The following is a 13,264-nucleotide window of genomic DNA, read 5'->3' as shown; positions in this document are numbered from 1 at the left end:
TGTGTCCACCATAAGTTGTCTAGTTTGTTTTCAACACAGTCTGCAGCATTTCTTTACCTTTTTATTTCATTTGTTGAGAGATAGGCTATCATTATGCAGGCTAGCCTCAAACTCATGATCCTCTTGCCTCAGCCTCCTAAGTATAGCCACACTGTCTGCATCTTTTGCCTTAGTTAAATCAAACTCTGGTTACCACCAACTTCTGGCTCACCTCTTATCCAAAGCGTTCTACCTGGTGGTATGCTGGGCTCAGTTTCTCCAACCAGTAGCTACAGAGATAGAAGAGATGACTATATACCAAGCTACCAACATTTCAACTATTCAGAGCCTCCATGCAGACAAATTTAATGCAGCAGGGAAGCACTTCTTCATAACTCCTCCATAATATTGAGATCAGTAATTGCTCCATAATATTATTATATCACAGTGGAAGCATTTGATTGTTTTTTATAAAGCAAAAATGAATGTATAAAGCTATAATTAAAATGTAAAAATAATGTACAATTCATATTTGTTGTAAAAAAACAAAAGAAAAAATAATATAGAAGTACAGAAAATGAGATTGCCCTTAGATTTTCCACATCATACTTCAGAGAGGTTAGCACTTGGTTCTATGTTTCCACAAAGACTCCCCTGTATGTGGGACCTACAGAGTACAACTTAAACTTGAGGAGATGCTTGCATTGGGGCCAGACATAGGGAAGCATGAGTCATTTACCTGCATGTGTCACAGAGCTGAGGACCTGTCTGGCTCACAAGGGCTGTGAAGCTCACAGAGAGACTGAGATGTTTACTACATCTACTCATTCAAGATACAAATGACACCATACAAATGGATTTAATACTCACTTGAGCCCCATGACAGGTTCTTTCTTATTTTTTTTTATTTTTAGAAAATACAAATCTTTGTTCCCATCATAACTTCTATGGACCCACCTAGCCATCCTCAGGATAATTACCCAGCACCTGTGGTCTCCTACATTTCATCATCATCTAAGAACTGGCATTTGATGGAAAGCCTACTTGGGTAAGAAAATGAATACCTATTTTCATAGCATTTGTGTTTTGACTATATCAAGGATTCCAAACTTGCTGTTTTTCCTAATATGATAGCACTTTGTAGAGAACTCAAGTCAGAGGCATTCTTTCTCACCTGTTGAAGCTGCATTAGAAGGTGTTGTTCAGCGTTGTCTCCTTATTTCAAACATCTAGACATGCTAGAAACTTTCATCAGCCAAGATACCTACACATGTTCAGCGTCCAAGCAGTTCTGCCCAGGGCCCAACCTCACGAGTTCTCATAGAATTTCATGAGGTGGGTCTGTTTGTTTTTCTATGAAGAAAAATTTAAACGTACAGAAAAAAGAAAGCTTTGTATTTCAAAAGAAACTAGAAATCCCAAACCCCTTCTAGGGGTGGTAGTTACAATAATGATTCCCTACAAGGCGGGTGGGGGTGGGGCGGGGGCGGGTCCTCCACAGCTGGGGACAGCCCTCCCTCACCTTCTCTCCCACTGCTGTGGCCTGGCTGCTGGGCCAGCACAGGCTGGAACAATGTGGCTCTTTGTTATGGATGGATGATTTATAACACGCAGGCGCAGGCAGGCGACCAGCTTAGCCCCAACAGGGCCACCCCTCCTGTCTTTGCCTTTTTAGACATGTTTCAGATCGGGATAGAAACAATGCCTTAGACTCTAGCTGCAATGTTCCCGCCTCAGCTCCATAAACTTAAAGATAATAATCAAGTTTTCCTCACACTCATAATTCTAAAGCACATCTAATTTTTCCTTGAACAACATCAAATCAAAGGATTCTTTGTTATCTACCAGTTCTTTTATTATTATTATTATTTAGAGTTAAGGAATTTAAAGGTAGAATCAGAAAGATTATCAATAAAGGTAAAAGAAAGACAAAGGGAAATGGTCACTAATGTGGTCAGCTAAAGATAACCTGGCATCTTTAGAAAAATGAACTTTTTTTTTAAAATGAGCAATCCAAGCAAAGTACCTCGCAACACCTGTGATTCTCCAGAGCCTTCTGGAAGAAGTCAGTCATAGCCACAGTAAGTAACAGAGACACTGCCAGTCAGGTGGAGGCGAATCTGGACGGTGACAATCTGGTATTGGTTTTTCCAGCTTGTTCAGGTCTTTATCTTTTTAGCAGATGTCAGAAGCCAAGGTCTGGGTGCAGTCGGTCAGTGGCAAACAGCAGCTCAGGAATAGTAAATGGCTTCAGAAGTCTTGTGGACAGCACAATGACCTACAACAGCAGGGACAAATTGCTCCAGACAGTCAGAGAAGTCAATCCTGCGTTATTAGATAAGGAGAAATAAAATGCAACCCATGTTGCAGGGGCCCCCTGAAGGAAGGCAAGTTGAAGTGTGCTTGGCACTGGAAGAAGGAAGTCACAGCCTGGGAATGATGACCTGGCTCTCCTAGATGTGAATCAACCATCCCGTAAGAATGGCTGAGAAGAACACTGGTGCCTTGATTGCCCAGCCACTAGCTTGCTGCTGAATTGTATATAGTGAATGCCATAATTTGATCTCAGGATGCAAGTTTCTCTCCCTGTCAGGGAGCCTTTGCTCCCCAAGGAAATATTAGAAGTTATACACAAGAGGAGGGTGCTATACTTTGAGATAAGATAGTGCTGAAGACTGGGTTTTAGTACCACACATTGATTGAGTGTGACAGTTACTATTTCACAGTTCTGAGACTGAGACTCCTAGTTTCAGAACTGTGGGGTTGCCTCCTTCTAAGGGGTGCAAAGGAGAATCCATGCCATGCCTTTTCTTACTGTATTTCCTCTAGACAGGTCTGTCGTGGTATCCACATTTCTCCTTTTCAACTGGACATAGTCACAGCTTCATTTTATCCTTATCATCTGCAAAGATCCCATTGCAAAAAAAAACCCCAAAAAACCCACACACATTCATACATCTTGGGGGAGGGTTAGACCTTGAATATAGCTTTTAAATTTTAGTGGGGAGGATAATTCAATGAGTTCTTTTTTTTTATTTTTTTATTTGTTTTTATCTTTTAGTCTTTTTTTTTTTTTTTGCCTGTCCTGGGCTTGAACTCAGGGCCTGAGCACTGTCCTTGGACTTTCTCAAGGCTAGAGCTCTACCACTTGAGCCACAGTACCATTTCCGGCTTTTTTTTTCTATATGTGGTACCGAGGAATCAAACCCAGGTCTTCATGCATGCTAGGCAAGCACTTTAACCACTAGGCCAAACTCCCGGCCCCTCAATGAGTTCTTATATACCAAGTCCATGAGGATTTGATCTCCAGAGTCCTCATCAGACCCGTGGGAAATAACATTCATTATTCCTGTTTTGTAGATGAGGAACACAAAGTATGGCCCATCTAGGATGTACTTAAGTGACTGAGTTGGGAGGTTCCCGCTCACATCCAGGCCTGGCAGCTTCCCCCTATTACTTGTGAGTTTCTCTAGAACATCCTCACCAGGGGCAAATCTCACATTTATCCTCACCATTTCTTGCTGTCTTTCCTGAAGCCCAGTTCTAAGGTTCGTTCACGGCTTAGCACCCTGTACCTAACCTCTTTACCATCGATCCTGAGCACCAGCTACACTCAGTAGTACAGCCTCACAATGTACCCTATCCAATCCGAGTTTCTGACACTTTATGCCTAAAGACTTCTTTCTCTGGCCCTTCAGTTTGGGTGTTACCACCTCCTGGAAGCCTTCCCAGACATTCCCTCTGTTCAGACACATCCTCTGAGAGAAAGAGTGTCCCCTGAATCTTACAGTGTCCCCCATCTTCTTCTTTGGGCTCCATCATCATTTCTTAGCTCAGTGCAGGTCTAATTTATTAATAATGAAATCAACCAGCAAAGGACACTGGGATTTTTAGCAATGGTCAGTGGGAAGCTGGTTTGTTTGTTTGTTTGTTTCCAGTCCTGGGCTTCAATTCAGGGCCTGAGCACTGTCCTTGGGTCTTCTCAAAGCTAGAGCTCTACCATTTGAGCCACAACACTACTTCTGGCTTTTTTCTATGTATGTGCTTCCGAGGAATTGAACCCGGGTCTTTGTGCATACTAGGCAAGCACTCTACCACTAGGTCAAACTCCTGGCCCCATGGGAAGTTTATTTTTTTAATTTTTTATTCAGTAGGTTCTAGGAGTAGGCAGTTAAATGGCTCTAGGTAAATTTGCTTCGTAATAGTTCAATGAAAAACACACTAGTCTAAAATTCCAAAGTGAAGGGCAAGCAAAACCACACTGTAAGCATCACATACAGCACAATAATTGGTGGTCCTTCAGTAATTTTACATCTTAGGCATTCCTGGCATGCAGAGTGCTTTTGAGTATTTTCATTTGGCTAAAATAGCCCCTTCAACTTCTAAAAGGTAGGCCCCAATGGGGAGAAAGAAACACTCAAAAGAGAAATGTTCAGAAGAGTTCCAAATGAACTTATCAAATAAAATATTTATTTTTCTTTCTTTTTTTTTTGTTTTGTTTTGAGACAGAGTCCTGCTATGTGGTCTGGGTTGTCCTTAAACTCTTGATCCTCCTGCCACAGCCTCTGAGTGGTAGGGTATAGCCATGCATCATTATACCTGGTTTATAAGTTTTAAATATAGCTGGAGCACAACTATAGGCAAATGGAGCATTAGAGAGCTCTCAGCCAAGCAAGTCTCCCCTGGCCTCAGGTCTTCCTTTGTCTACCTCATAGCTCCTGTTCTGACTTTTCTGGTCCTCTTTTGTTCTCTTTTTTTTTGTGTGTGTGTTTTTGTTTTCTCCCGTCCCTGCCTATTCTTCTTCCTTTTAACTAGTGTTGCTTTTTCTCCCTTTCAGCTCAGGCCTACCTATCATCATTCGGGGCTCAACAGTCAACTGATTTGAACCCCAACCATTCAGCTCCTGGCTGATCCCAAGAGAATCAGCATTCTGCAGAGAGAAAATATATTCATTAATGAATGGCACCGTAGTTTCACAGCAACTATGACTTAGAGGCCAGCAGGTATTGTGAATGATAGGCGAGTCCACTGGGGAACACTGAAAGATGGAGCTCTTTCATCAATAATAGGCCTCTGGGACAATGCAGAAATCGTGTGTGTGTGTGTGTGTGTGTGTGTGTGTGTGTGTGCGCGCGCGTGTGTGTAAATAAAACATCTGCTGCCTGACTGTGAGACGGGGGCAGAAGGGACCCTAGGCACCAGGCTCTCCACAGTCATGGGACTACATGCTCCAGCAGCTGCCTGGCCCCAGGCTGTGGTTCTCTCCCACGCTTGTTCTCAGACCTGCCTTGCCATCAGGCCCACCTACTGCCCAGCTCTTTCCTGCCATGGGTCACTTGGGTATTTATGACATCATTTGCAGACTGTACAGGCAGATGGCCTTGGGCAGACAAAGAGAACCCCAGAGTGGCATAGCTTTCTGTCCTATAGTATGCCAAATGATTCCATGGCCAGAGGCTCCCTACCCCTGCACAGGCCCAGGCTTGGGCTAGCCTTCCTCTCCCTTGGTCACACTGTAATTTGCAGCCGCCGCCGCCATCTTCTAATTCTATTTATGCTGAAGGCGGAGGAGGCAGGAAAGTTTAGGACGTAGATTTCATAATCCTCTGATTTCTAACTGTGAGAATCAAAAGGTACAGACAGTAATCTTCTTTTAAACTTGAGAGATTTTTTTTTTTCTAAGAGCAACTCACGGCGGCACAAGTGCCAACATGCATTTTCATCCATTTGAAAAACTTTTTTGAGAGCAGAAAATACAGAGGCACTACCTACTCCTGCTTACACACATGCTGCACACACCCATGTTAAACCAGTGGGACAATGGATTATCCGTTCTAGAAAGTGCCTATGAACTGCATGGTCTGCTTTCACAATGCTCCAGCTATATGTTAGATGTGCTAGAGTCAGGATCTGTTGAAGGCAGGAAGAGGGCAAGTTTAAACGTCTTTTCACCTCTGTCCTTCATGATTTATTGTTACTATTTACCCCTTTAAAATAAAATGGGGCAGGGATTTCTTTGAACCTTTCAAATTGCATGCAGATTGTGTGTGACTATACTTATGATCTACTTTAATATATTTATGTCCTCCTTTAACGTCAGTTCCAAACATGTGTTAGTGCGAGAAAGTGGGGGTAGGTGACGCATGCACCCATATATGAAAAGCAGCGGAAGGCGGGCCCAATTTGCTGGTGTGGCCATCCTTCTTTTCCCTTGATCTGACAGATCTTGTGTTTTCCTCGAGAGCATTATTTCCCATTGTTTTCTTCTCAAAGTCACAGGCTTCTGCGGGCCTTCCAGTCACCATCCTGCCACTGGTGCTCAACCACTTGAGCCATACCTACTGGTTTTTGAGTGGTTAGTTGGAGATAAAGAGTCTCACAGACTTTTTTGCCTACGCTGGCTTCCGACCACATCTTCAGATCTCCTGAGTAGTTAGGATTACAGGCGTGAGCCCCCAGGGCCTGGTTAAGAGGTTTTGTAGTGAGGAAAAAGGAACTTCTGTACTTGGCTTCTTTTCAATCCTGAGCACATGGTCAGCCACTGTGTGCAAGGAAAGCAGAGAAGCAAGTTCTGTGGGTGGACCCAGTGGCCACTCCCTATGTTAAATGCTATCCTTGTCACTTTTGTGTAAGAGTTCATTTTGTGGTTCCTTAAAATTCCATCAGCTTCCTTGAACAGCTGATCCCTGAACGCACTTCACCACTTCACGTCTCAGCTCCAGGCCCTTGCCTGAGGAGTGTTGTCTATCACAGCCCCTCGGAAGCTGCTGGAGGGAAGAGAAGGGAAGGAGAAATGGCCCTCATTTCCTCAGCATGGAAGGGATGGTTTTTAGCTTCAACCGTGTGTAAGAGGGAGGCAAACAGGCTGGGGACAGCAGGGTTCCCAGGTCTGCATGCGGGGGGTATGGTCAGGTGGCTGCAGGATGTGAAGAGAAAAGGTGGGAGAGAAGATAGGGTCTTGCTTCACATGTCTTCAGAACTGTCATGTGGATTAGGTGCAACCCTGCTTGCTTGTGTTAGATTTTGTGTCTCCCACTAAAGTCAGCGCTGAAGAGAGAGGAGGCAGGCCCAGGCTCTGCTTGCTCTAGGGAAGACAGGCCTCAGACGGAAGCCACTCAAGACTGGAGGAGGCTGTAGTGGAGGGGCAGGCCCTCATTCCAAAGACATCCCTGATGTCCAGGACAAGCAGGAGGCTGAGCTCTGTTAGCCTCAGGCCAGGGCAGCCATGTCTGTTGGGAACCGGACCTGCAGATCATCCCCTGCCCTCACAAACTGGCGGGGGGGGGGGGGGGTGTAGGGGGAGTGGTAGCAGTGGGGATGCCATGATGGATACCCTGCCTGGGCTTTCAGGCAGAAGATAGAATCCTCCTAGGGCCTATTGATTTTATACACAAAGGAAAAGCAGCCTAAGGCTGTTTAAGAGCCTTGAATTCCCTAAAGCTCCAAATTCTCGACAGGATCTTTCTACAGATGCCCTGGTGCAAGGTCAGCCTGCAGCAAATCTAAGACAGGCTCAGGAACTCTGTAGTCAAATTTAGTCACAGGACTTTGAAACATCTGCATTTCATCCTTTCAGAGTGGGGATTACTATGTCTGCCCTGGTGTTACACTGCAGCCCTGTTCTGAACTGCTAAGAACTTGGTTTACCACGGAAGGGACAGTAAGAATCCATCTTTCTGATTTAAATAAACAACAACAACTAAGAAAGCCATCACTCATTTAACAGATCCTTGACTCTTCCGACAAAGGGGGCTGAATGGATCAGGACTAGCCCTAGCTATGACAGTAATAGGTGATATTAAGAGAAGTGGTCACAGCTCATGTCTACTTACTTCCCCCACTCCAGAATCAGCTACACTTTCCTAAATCTTCTATTCCTAATCTCTGGCTGGGATCTAGATACCAATAAGGATCACTTCTTCTCAACTTCTCAGGTTGATGAGTCACTCAACAATAACAGTATGCTTCCACCAACTCCATCCTCTTAAGAGTCAATGGCTCCAGCAAATCCTCAGGTTTATTAAGCTCCTGCCAAGTCTTAGACCTGGGTGGTCCTTATCTTTGAGGAACCTACATCTGGTTTAGGAGCATAAGCCAGCGAATACACAGGGGTCAACTAACACTCCAGGCGTCATTGCATACATATTATGGGTTTGTGATGCCAGCAAAGCTTTAGGAAGGGCCTTCGGCAGCAAGCAGGATTGCTGAAGGGGAGCACGGGTCCCTGGCTAGCTGTGTGGACACACAGAGCTTAGGTTGAAGGCTAGACACAGGGCAGCAGCCCAGATGAGTGAGCAGATGGGAGCAACTGAATCTCACTGCCCCTACCTGGCTGGTTTGTGTGACCAATGTGGACAGTAAACCAAATTAACCAGTTCCGCTCATTCCCCTGTCTCAGTAAGTGTTTGAGGAACCAGGAAAGCCAGACAAAAGATTTTTTTTGCAGGGCGGGGGGTGGGGAGGGCAGTTGTGGGGCTTGAATTCAGGACTTGGGTGATACCTATGAGATCTGTTGCTCAAGGCTAGCATTCTACCACTTTGAGCCACAGAGCCACTTCCAGTTTTCTAGTGAATAATTAAAGATAAGAGTCTCACAGAGTTTTTTACCCAGGCTGGCTTCAAACCATGATCCTCAGATCTCAGCCTCCTGAGTCTCTAGGATTGTGAGTATGAACCATTGGTGCTTGGCTAAAGCAAGGATTTTAAAGCTTACTTAGTTACAGGCTCTCTGTCCTTAGCCAGGCTGGATCCTGCAGGGGTAGGGGCCCTCCTTTTCCAGAAGTCTTTTTTGGGGGCTGTGAGCCTCACCCTTTCTGCTGAGTGGGGTGGAGAGTAAGTGTGGTCACCAGTGGTGACACCTGGGATCCAGGCTCGGTGTAGGAGGTGCACTCTCCACCCTGCACTTGAGTCAGGATGCATAGCCAGCATGCTGACTCCTCATTGAGAAAGCTCTTCCAGATCACCTGGCTAATCAGAGGAGAGCCAGAGAGAAACCTGAGAGTCTAGAATCAAAAAGTCTGCATTCTTGACCATGGAGCCCCAGGGCCAGACTTCCCATCTGGGGAATAGGACAGGACCTGGCAGGAGGCAAAGAGTGAAATACCAGCCATTGTCTTTCTGCATAGCACCCAGTCCCCTGCCAGTTGGAAGAGGTCCCTGGTATAGGTTCTTCAATGATCTAGAGCTTGGAAAGTAATTAGGCACTCCTTAGTGATTAGGCATAGATTGAACAGTCCCTGAAATAGGAGCCAGGAATAGGATGACAGCACCTCAGCCTTGGAGCCTAGAGAGACCTAAGGGGCTGGGAAGAGTGTTTGAGGTGCAAATGGAGAGCTCTTCTTTGCCAGCACCCTACCCTGCCCTCCTGGATCACGGTTTACTTGGCAAAGAGCAGGGGCTCATTTGCATGGATTTTACCAAGGAATAGGAGCTCATGGTGGACTTGACTAAAGTGGTAAGACTTCTACACAAGGAACAAAGCCTTTCCATGGATGTTGGGTTGGCTCTGGGACAGCAAACAGGAGAGAAGAAAGCCAGACAGGAGCAGATGTAGGGAGAATCCTCTCCCTCCCCTGAGCACTGTCCTGGGCTTTCTCATGGCTGGTGCTCTACCACTTGAGCCACCGCACCACTTCTGGCTCTTTGTATGTGGTACTGAGGAATCAAACGCAGGTTTTTGTGCATGTTAGGCAATCACTCTACCAAACTCCCAGCCCCCTCCCCACTTTGTTCTATCCTTAGATCCTTATTCATATCACCCATGACTCAATACCTGGGCTCCTGGCTTTAGGGACGCCACAAGGTCTTTGACCATTTTAGCTTCAGAGACTGTGACTCCGCCCACCACAAAGAGGATGAGGAGGGGGTGATCACTGGGATGAGGCCGGCTCACCTGCAAAACAACAGCATCAGGTTAGATTGCAATCCAAGACTGCCATCCCTCCTCAAGTGAGTAAGAGGAAGAAGCTTTGGAGAGCTGATGGGCATTAGCATTGACCAGGAGAATGCCCAGCAAGGAATCTTTATACAAAGTCTTTCTTAGAAGTAACATTAAAGATATGGAGCTATAAGGACAGAAAGGCCAAAGGACCACTCATAGTTCATCACTGTTCAGGTCTTAGCTTTATGTTTATTTTCCAGCATAGAACAGTTGTTACAGAAATGTCTACAAAACTAAACAAAGCCAGAACTCTGGGCAGGTGGGGGTAGACTGTGTACAAGGATGGAATGGAAAGGACACCATCCTCACAGACATTAAAGTCAGGTTTCAAGCTTGTGATTTCTTCCAACCAGCTGCAGCAAGGGGCCTACAGTGTATGACCCCAACAGTAGGTACTGTAGACAGTTGACCTAATTTCTTATGAGTTCTCCCATCCATGAACCAGTGGGTTAGTATATTATAAAATGAGAAGGCCTCTCAGTAACCTGGCAGGAAATATACATAAACAGATGTAGTGGTGTGGACACAAGAGGAAGAGAGATGGCATGTTTTAGGCATGATCTAGAAGCCACAGTGTTTCTGCAAGGAAGTGGGCAGGAGAGATGGTGTGGGCAGGAGAGATGGTGTGGGCAGGAGAGATGGTGTGGGCTGAGTTCCAGAGATGAGCAGTCAACATTTGGGAGCAGTAGCTAGAGGCTCATGGAAACTAGAGCATGCTGGGAACCACTGCTGGGTGGTGTTGCCAACTGGCCACAACACACCTGACGCCCCTGATGCCACATGTGGGGAAAATAGTCTTTAACTCCAACAGGAGGGGAAGAGAGTAAGTGATCATGAGGGTCTACTCACTCGTGTCATTGTTACTCACATACTCTAATGCACAAACCATTCGAAGCCCTTGTTGAGAGGTGCAGCATGGGCAGCTGCCCATGATAAAGCCAGGAAGGAAAGAAGAAAGGATGGAGGGATGGACAGATGGAGGAGAGGAAGGAAAGAGGATGTGAGGAGGTCCAAAGGTCTTCAAAATAAGAAATGATGAACACTGGACAAAAGATACAAACTCATCTTTGAAAAAAGGCTCTTGACTTCTCCTCTGGCTTCTCTTCTGGAGTTTTCCTTCTTTCTTCACATTTGCTGATCTCTTTTTTTTTTCCCTCTGAATCCATATTCTATGCACCTGTAGTTACCCTGCTGCTATCCCATTGTCCCCAGAACTGTTAGGGTCACGAATGACCATGACCATGAAGGAGTCAATGGACACTTTTACACCTCATCCAAGAGGAATTTCTGTGGCACTGGTCAGTTGATGACATGCCTCTTTGCTAGTGAGATAACACTCTCTTGATTCCTTCTAATTTTCCAATTTTGTCTCCTCCTAGGTTTCTTTGCTTGGCCTGCCTCTTTATATGTCAGTATTGATTGAAGCGCCATTTTTTGGGCCTCCTGTTTTTCTCACTTGGCACACCATCCTTGAGAGAACAGTCTTCTCCTCTGCCTTAGAAAATCTTTCATATACTCCCTAAGTCTATGTTTTCAGCTTGAGCATCACTATCCTTTTCCTTGGACATCACCAGCTGGATGCATTTCCATTCTCAGATATGAAAGATTTCTCAGACCCTGGGCTCTGGAGGGCACGACTAAAGGAAATTCCTGGCCAACTTTAGTGCTGAGTGTGGAATTCAGTACCAGGTGAACATTCAGTTAAGTGTTGCATAAATCAACTAGATATGTGAGTAAATGAACGAGAAGCACAGGTTTGTGGGAGATACCATTCTTTTCTTAGAAATGTTCTGTTTTATGCACAGTTTTCTAGCTAAGTATCTGGCCCCCAAATTCCTCTTAGCCCTCCAAAAAACTGTCACTCCCCACTTAATCCGAGGACAGAAATACAACTGGCTGCAAAGTGTATGCGTGGTACAGTCTGTTCCCTAAGACATATGCTTTCCATAAGACAGTCTGGGATCTGAGGCACATACCGGGAATCTTGGAAGGATGCATTGAGAGATGAAAAAGGGAGGAATAAAATGAGCAGCAACAAACAAAGAACAATTCCCTGGGGCTAAGGAGTGGAGGGAATGTTAGTTTCAGCATGAATAAATGGATCCAATTAATGCATACTGGTGTTTGCTATTTGGGTTTCACTTTAGATTGAGGTTTTGATACTGGACTTTCTCTTCAGAGCGTGTCCAGTCAGCAGGCTGGGGAAGTGGAAACTTCATCTTAATCCCAATAGCAGCCATACATGGTGGGATGATTCCTGTGTGTATGTCAGATCCTGGGTTGACCCACTTTAAAGATGGAAGAATCCAATGCTACTTCTGCCATCCTAATTGCAGGACTTCGTTATTCTCTGCTTTCTCCTTCATTTTCTAAGTCCTCCGGGGCTCTGATTTGAAGATACCAATTCTAGCCAAAGAAGATGGGTTCCTCCCACCACTGTACCTAGCATTTGCAGCAGGCTGTGAGGCCCTTGGTGCAGGTGTGAGGCCTCAGGGAGCTCTTTGATGTCCTGATTTGCTTCCAAGTGGGAGTTGTCAAGGAAGGGTTTTGCAGGTTACTGGGATCTCTCCAGGAGATCTGGGAATCCTGCTGCAGATTACACACACACACACACACACACACACACACACACACACACACACACACACACACCATGCAGTGCTTCCTTCACTCAGTTGCTCAGTTCCTCCTCCTCAGTGACTCCCTTGCTCCTAGAAGAGGCAGGATGAGGTTTCCCTCTCTACAGCAATGGACAGTGCCTTATACAGGCAGAAGCAGAGGTGTGGGCCTAAAAGGGGATGAAGCCTTGGAATGAGCCCAGTGACAGCCCTGGTAATGGCTTTTCTCTCAACAGGAGATAGTGAAAGCACCACCATCGTCACCAAACACTTCATGTTCTGTGCTATGCTGCTTCTTCACTCATTCACCCATGTAACCAATAGTTGAGGACCAGATGCTGCTCCCACAATAGGCACTCAGCCTGTGCACTGGAGAGGAACCCCACTGTCACAAGACTTCTGGGTTTTATTGGAGGGAGGGGTGATGAAAATCAGTGAGTAAGCAGGTAAGGAAGGAAGGTGGTAAATAGGAAGGAAAGTCACGGGGGGCATAATGCAGGCATTATTGTAGGCAATCCTTAGGCTCTGTGAAACTCCACTTTACAGATAGAGGCCCTCAGAAAATGCATAAAACAACTTAGTTCCAAACCATCCAGCTAAGGCTGAGACTGAAAGCATGTCTCACTGGAGAGCTAGAAACAAATGTTCTACCTTGTCGTACCATACACTGCCATTTATAAAACTATTCTTTGAAATGAAAGGGTTCATGTGACCTTGCATCTTTAAA

At 45.5% G+C, this 13,264-nt stretch overlaps 1 protein-coding gene across 2 annotated transcripts in view; it reads right to left on the bottom strand.

Moving 5' to 3' along the window:
* Positions 1 to 616: 616 nt before the first annotated feature.
* Positions 617 to 13,264, bottom strand: part of Scfd2 (sec1 family domain containing 2) — a 304,676-nt gene continuing 292,028 nt past the window's right edge. The window contains exons 8-9 of one of the 2 annotated variants that reach the window (XM_090343606.1): positions 9,752 to 9,871; positions 619 to 2,257 (exon numbers count right to left, since the gene is read on the bottom strand). In XM_090343606.1, coding sequence (XP_090199732.1) covers positions 2,165 to 2,257; positions 9,752 to 9,871 — 213 coding nt within the window. In that variant the 3' untranslated portion in view covers positions 619 to 2,164. Of the gene's footprint in view, positions 2,258 to 9,751; positions 9,872 to 13,264 lie in introns of both variants that reach the window. The other variant, XM_090343607.1, reaches the window with a different exon arrangement.

The sequence above is a fragment of the Megascapheus bottae genome, chromosome 13 (assembly GCF_031878675.1).
Source record: "Megascapheus bottae isolate mThoBot1 chromosome 13, mThoBot2.hap1, whole genome shotgun sequence".
NCBI lineage: Eukaryota > Metazoa > Chordata > Mammalia > Rodentia > Geomyidae > Megascapheus > Megascapheus bottae.
This window is presented reverse-complemented; position numbering and strand designations above follow the sequence as displayed.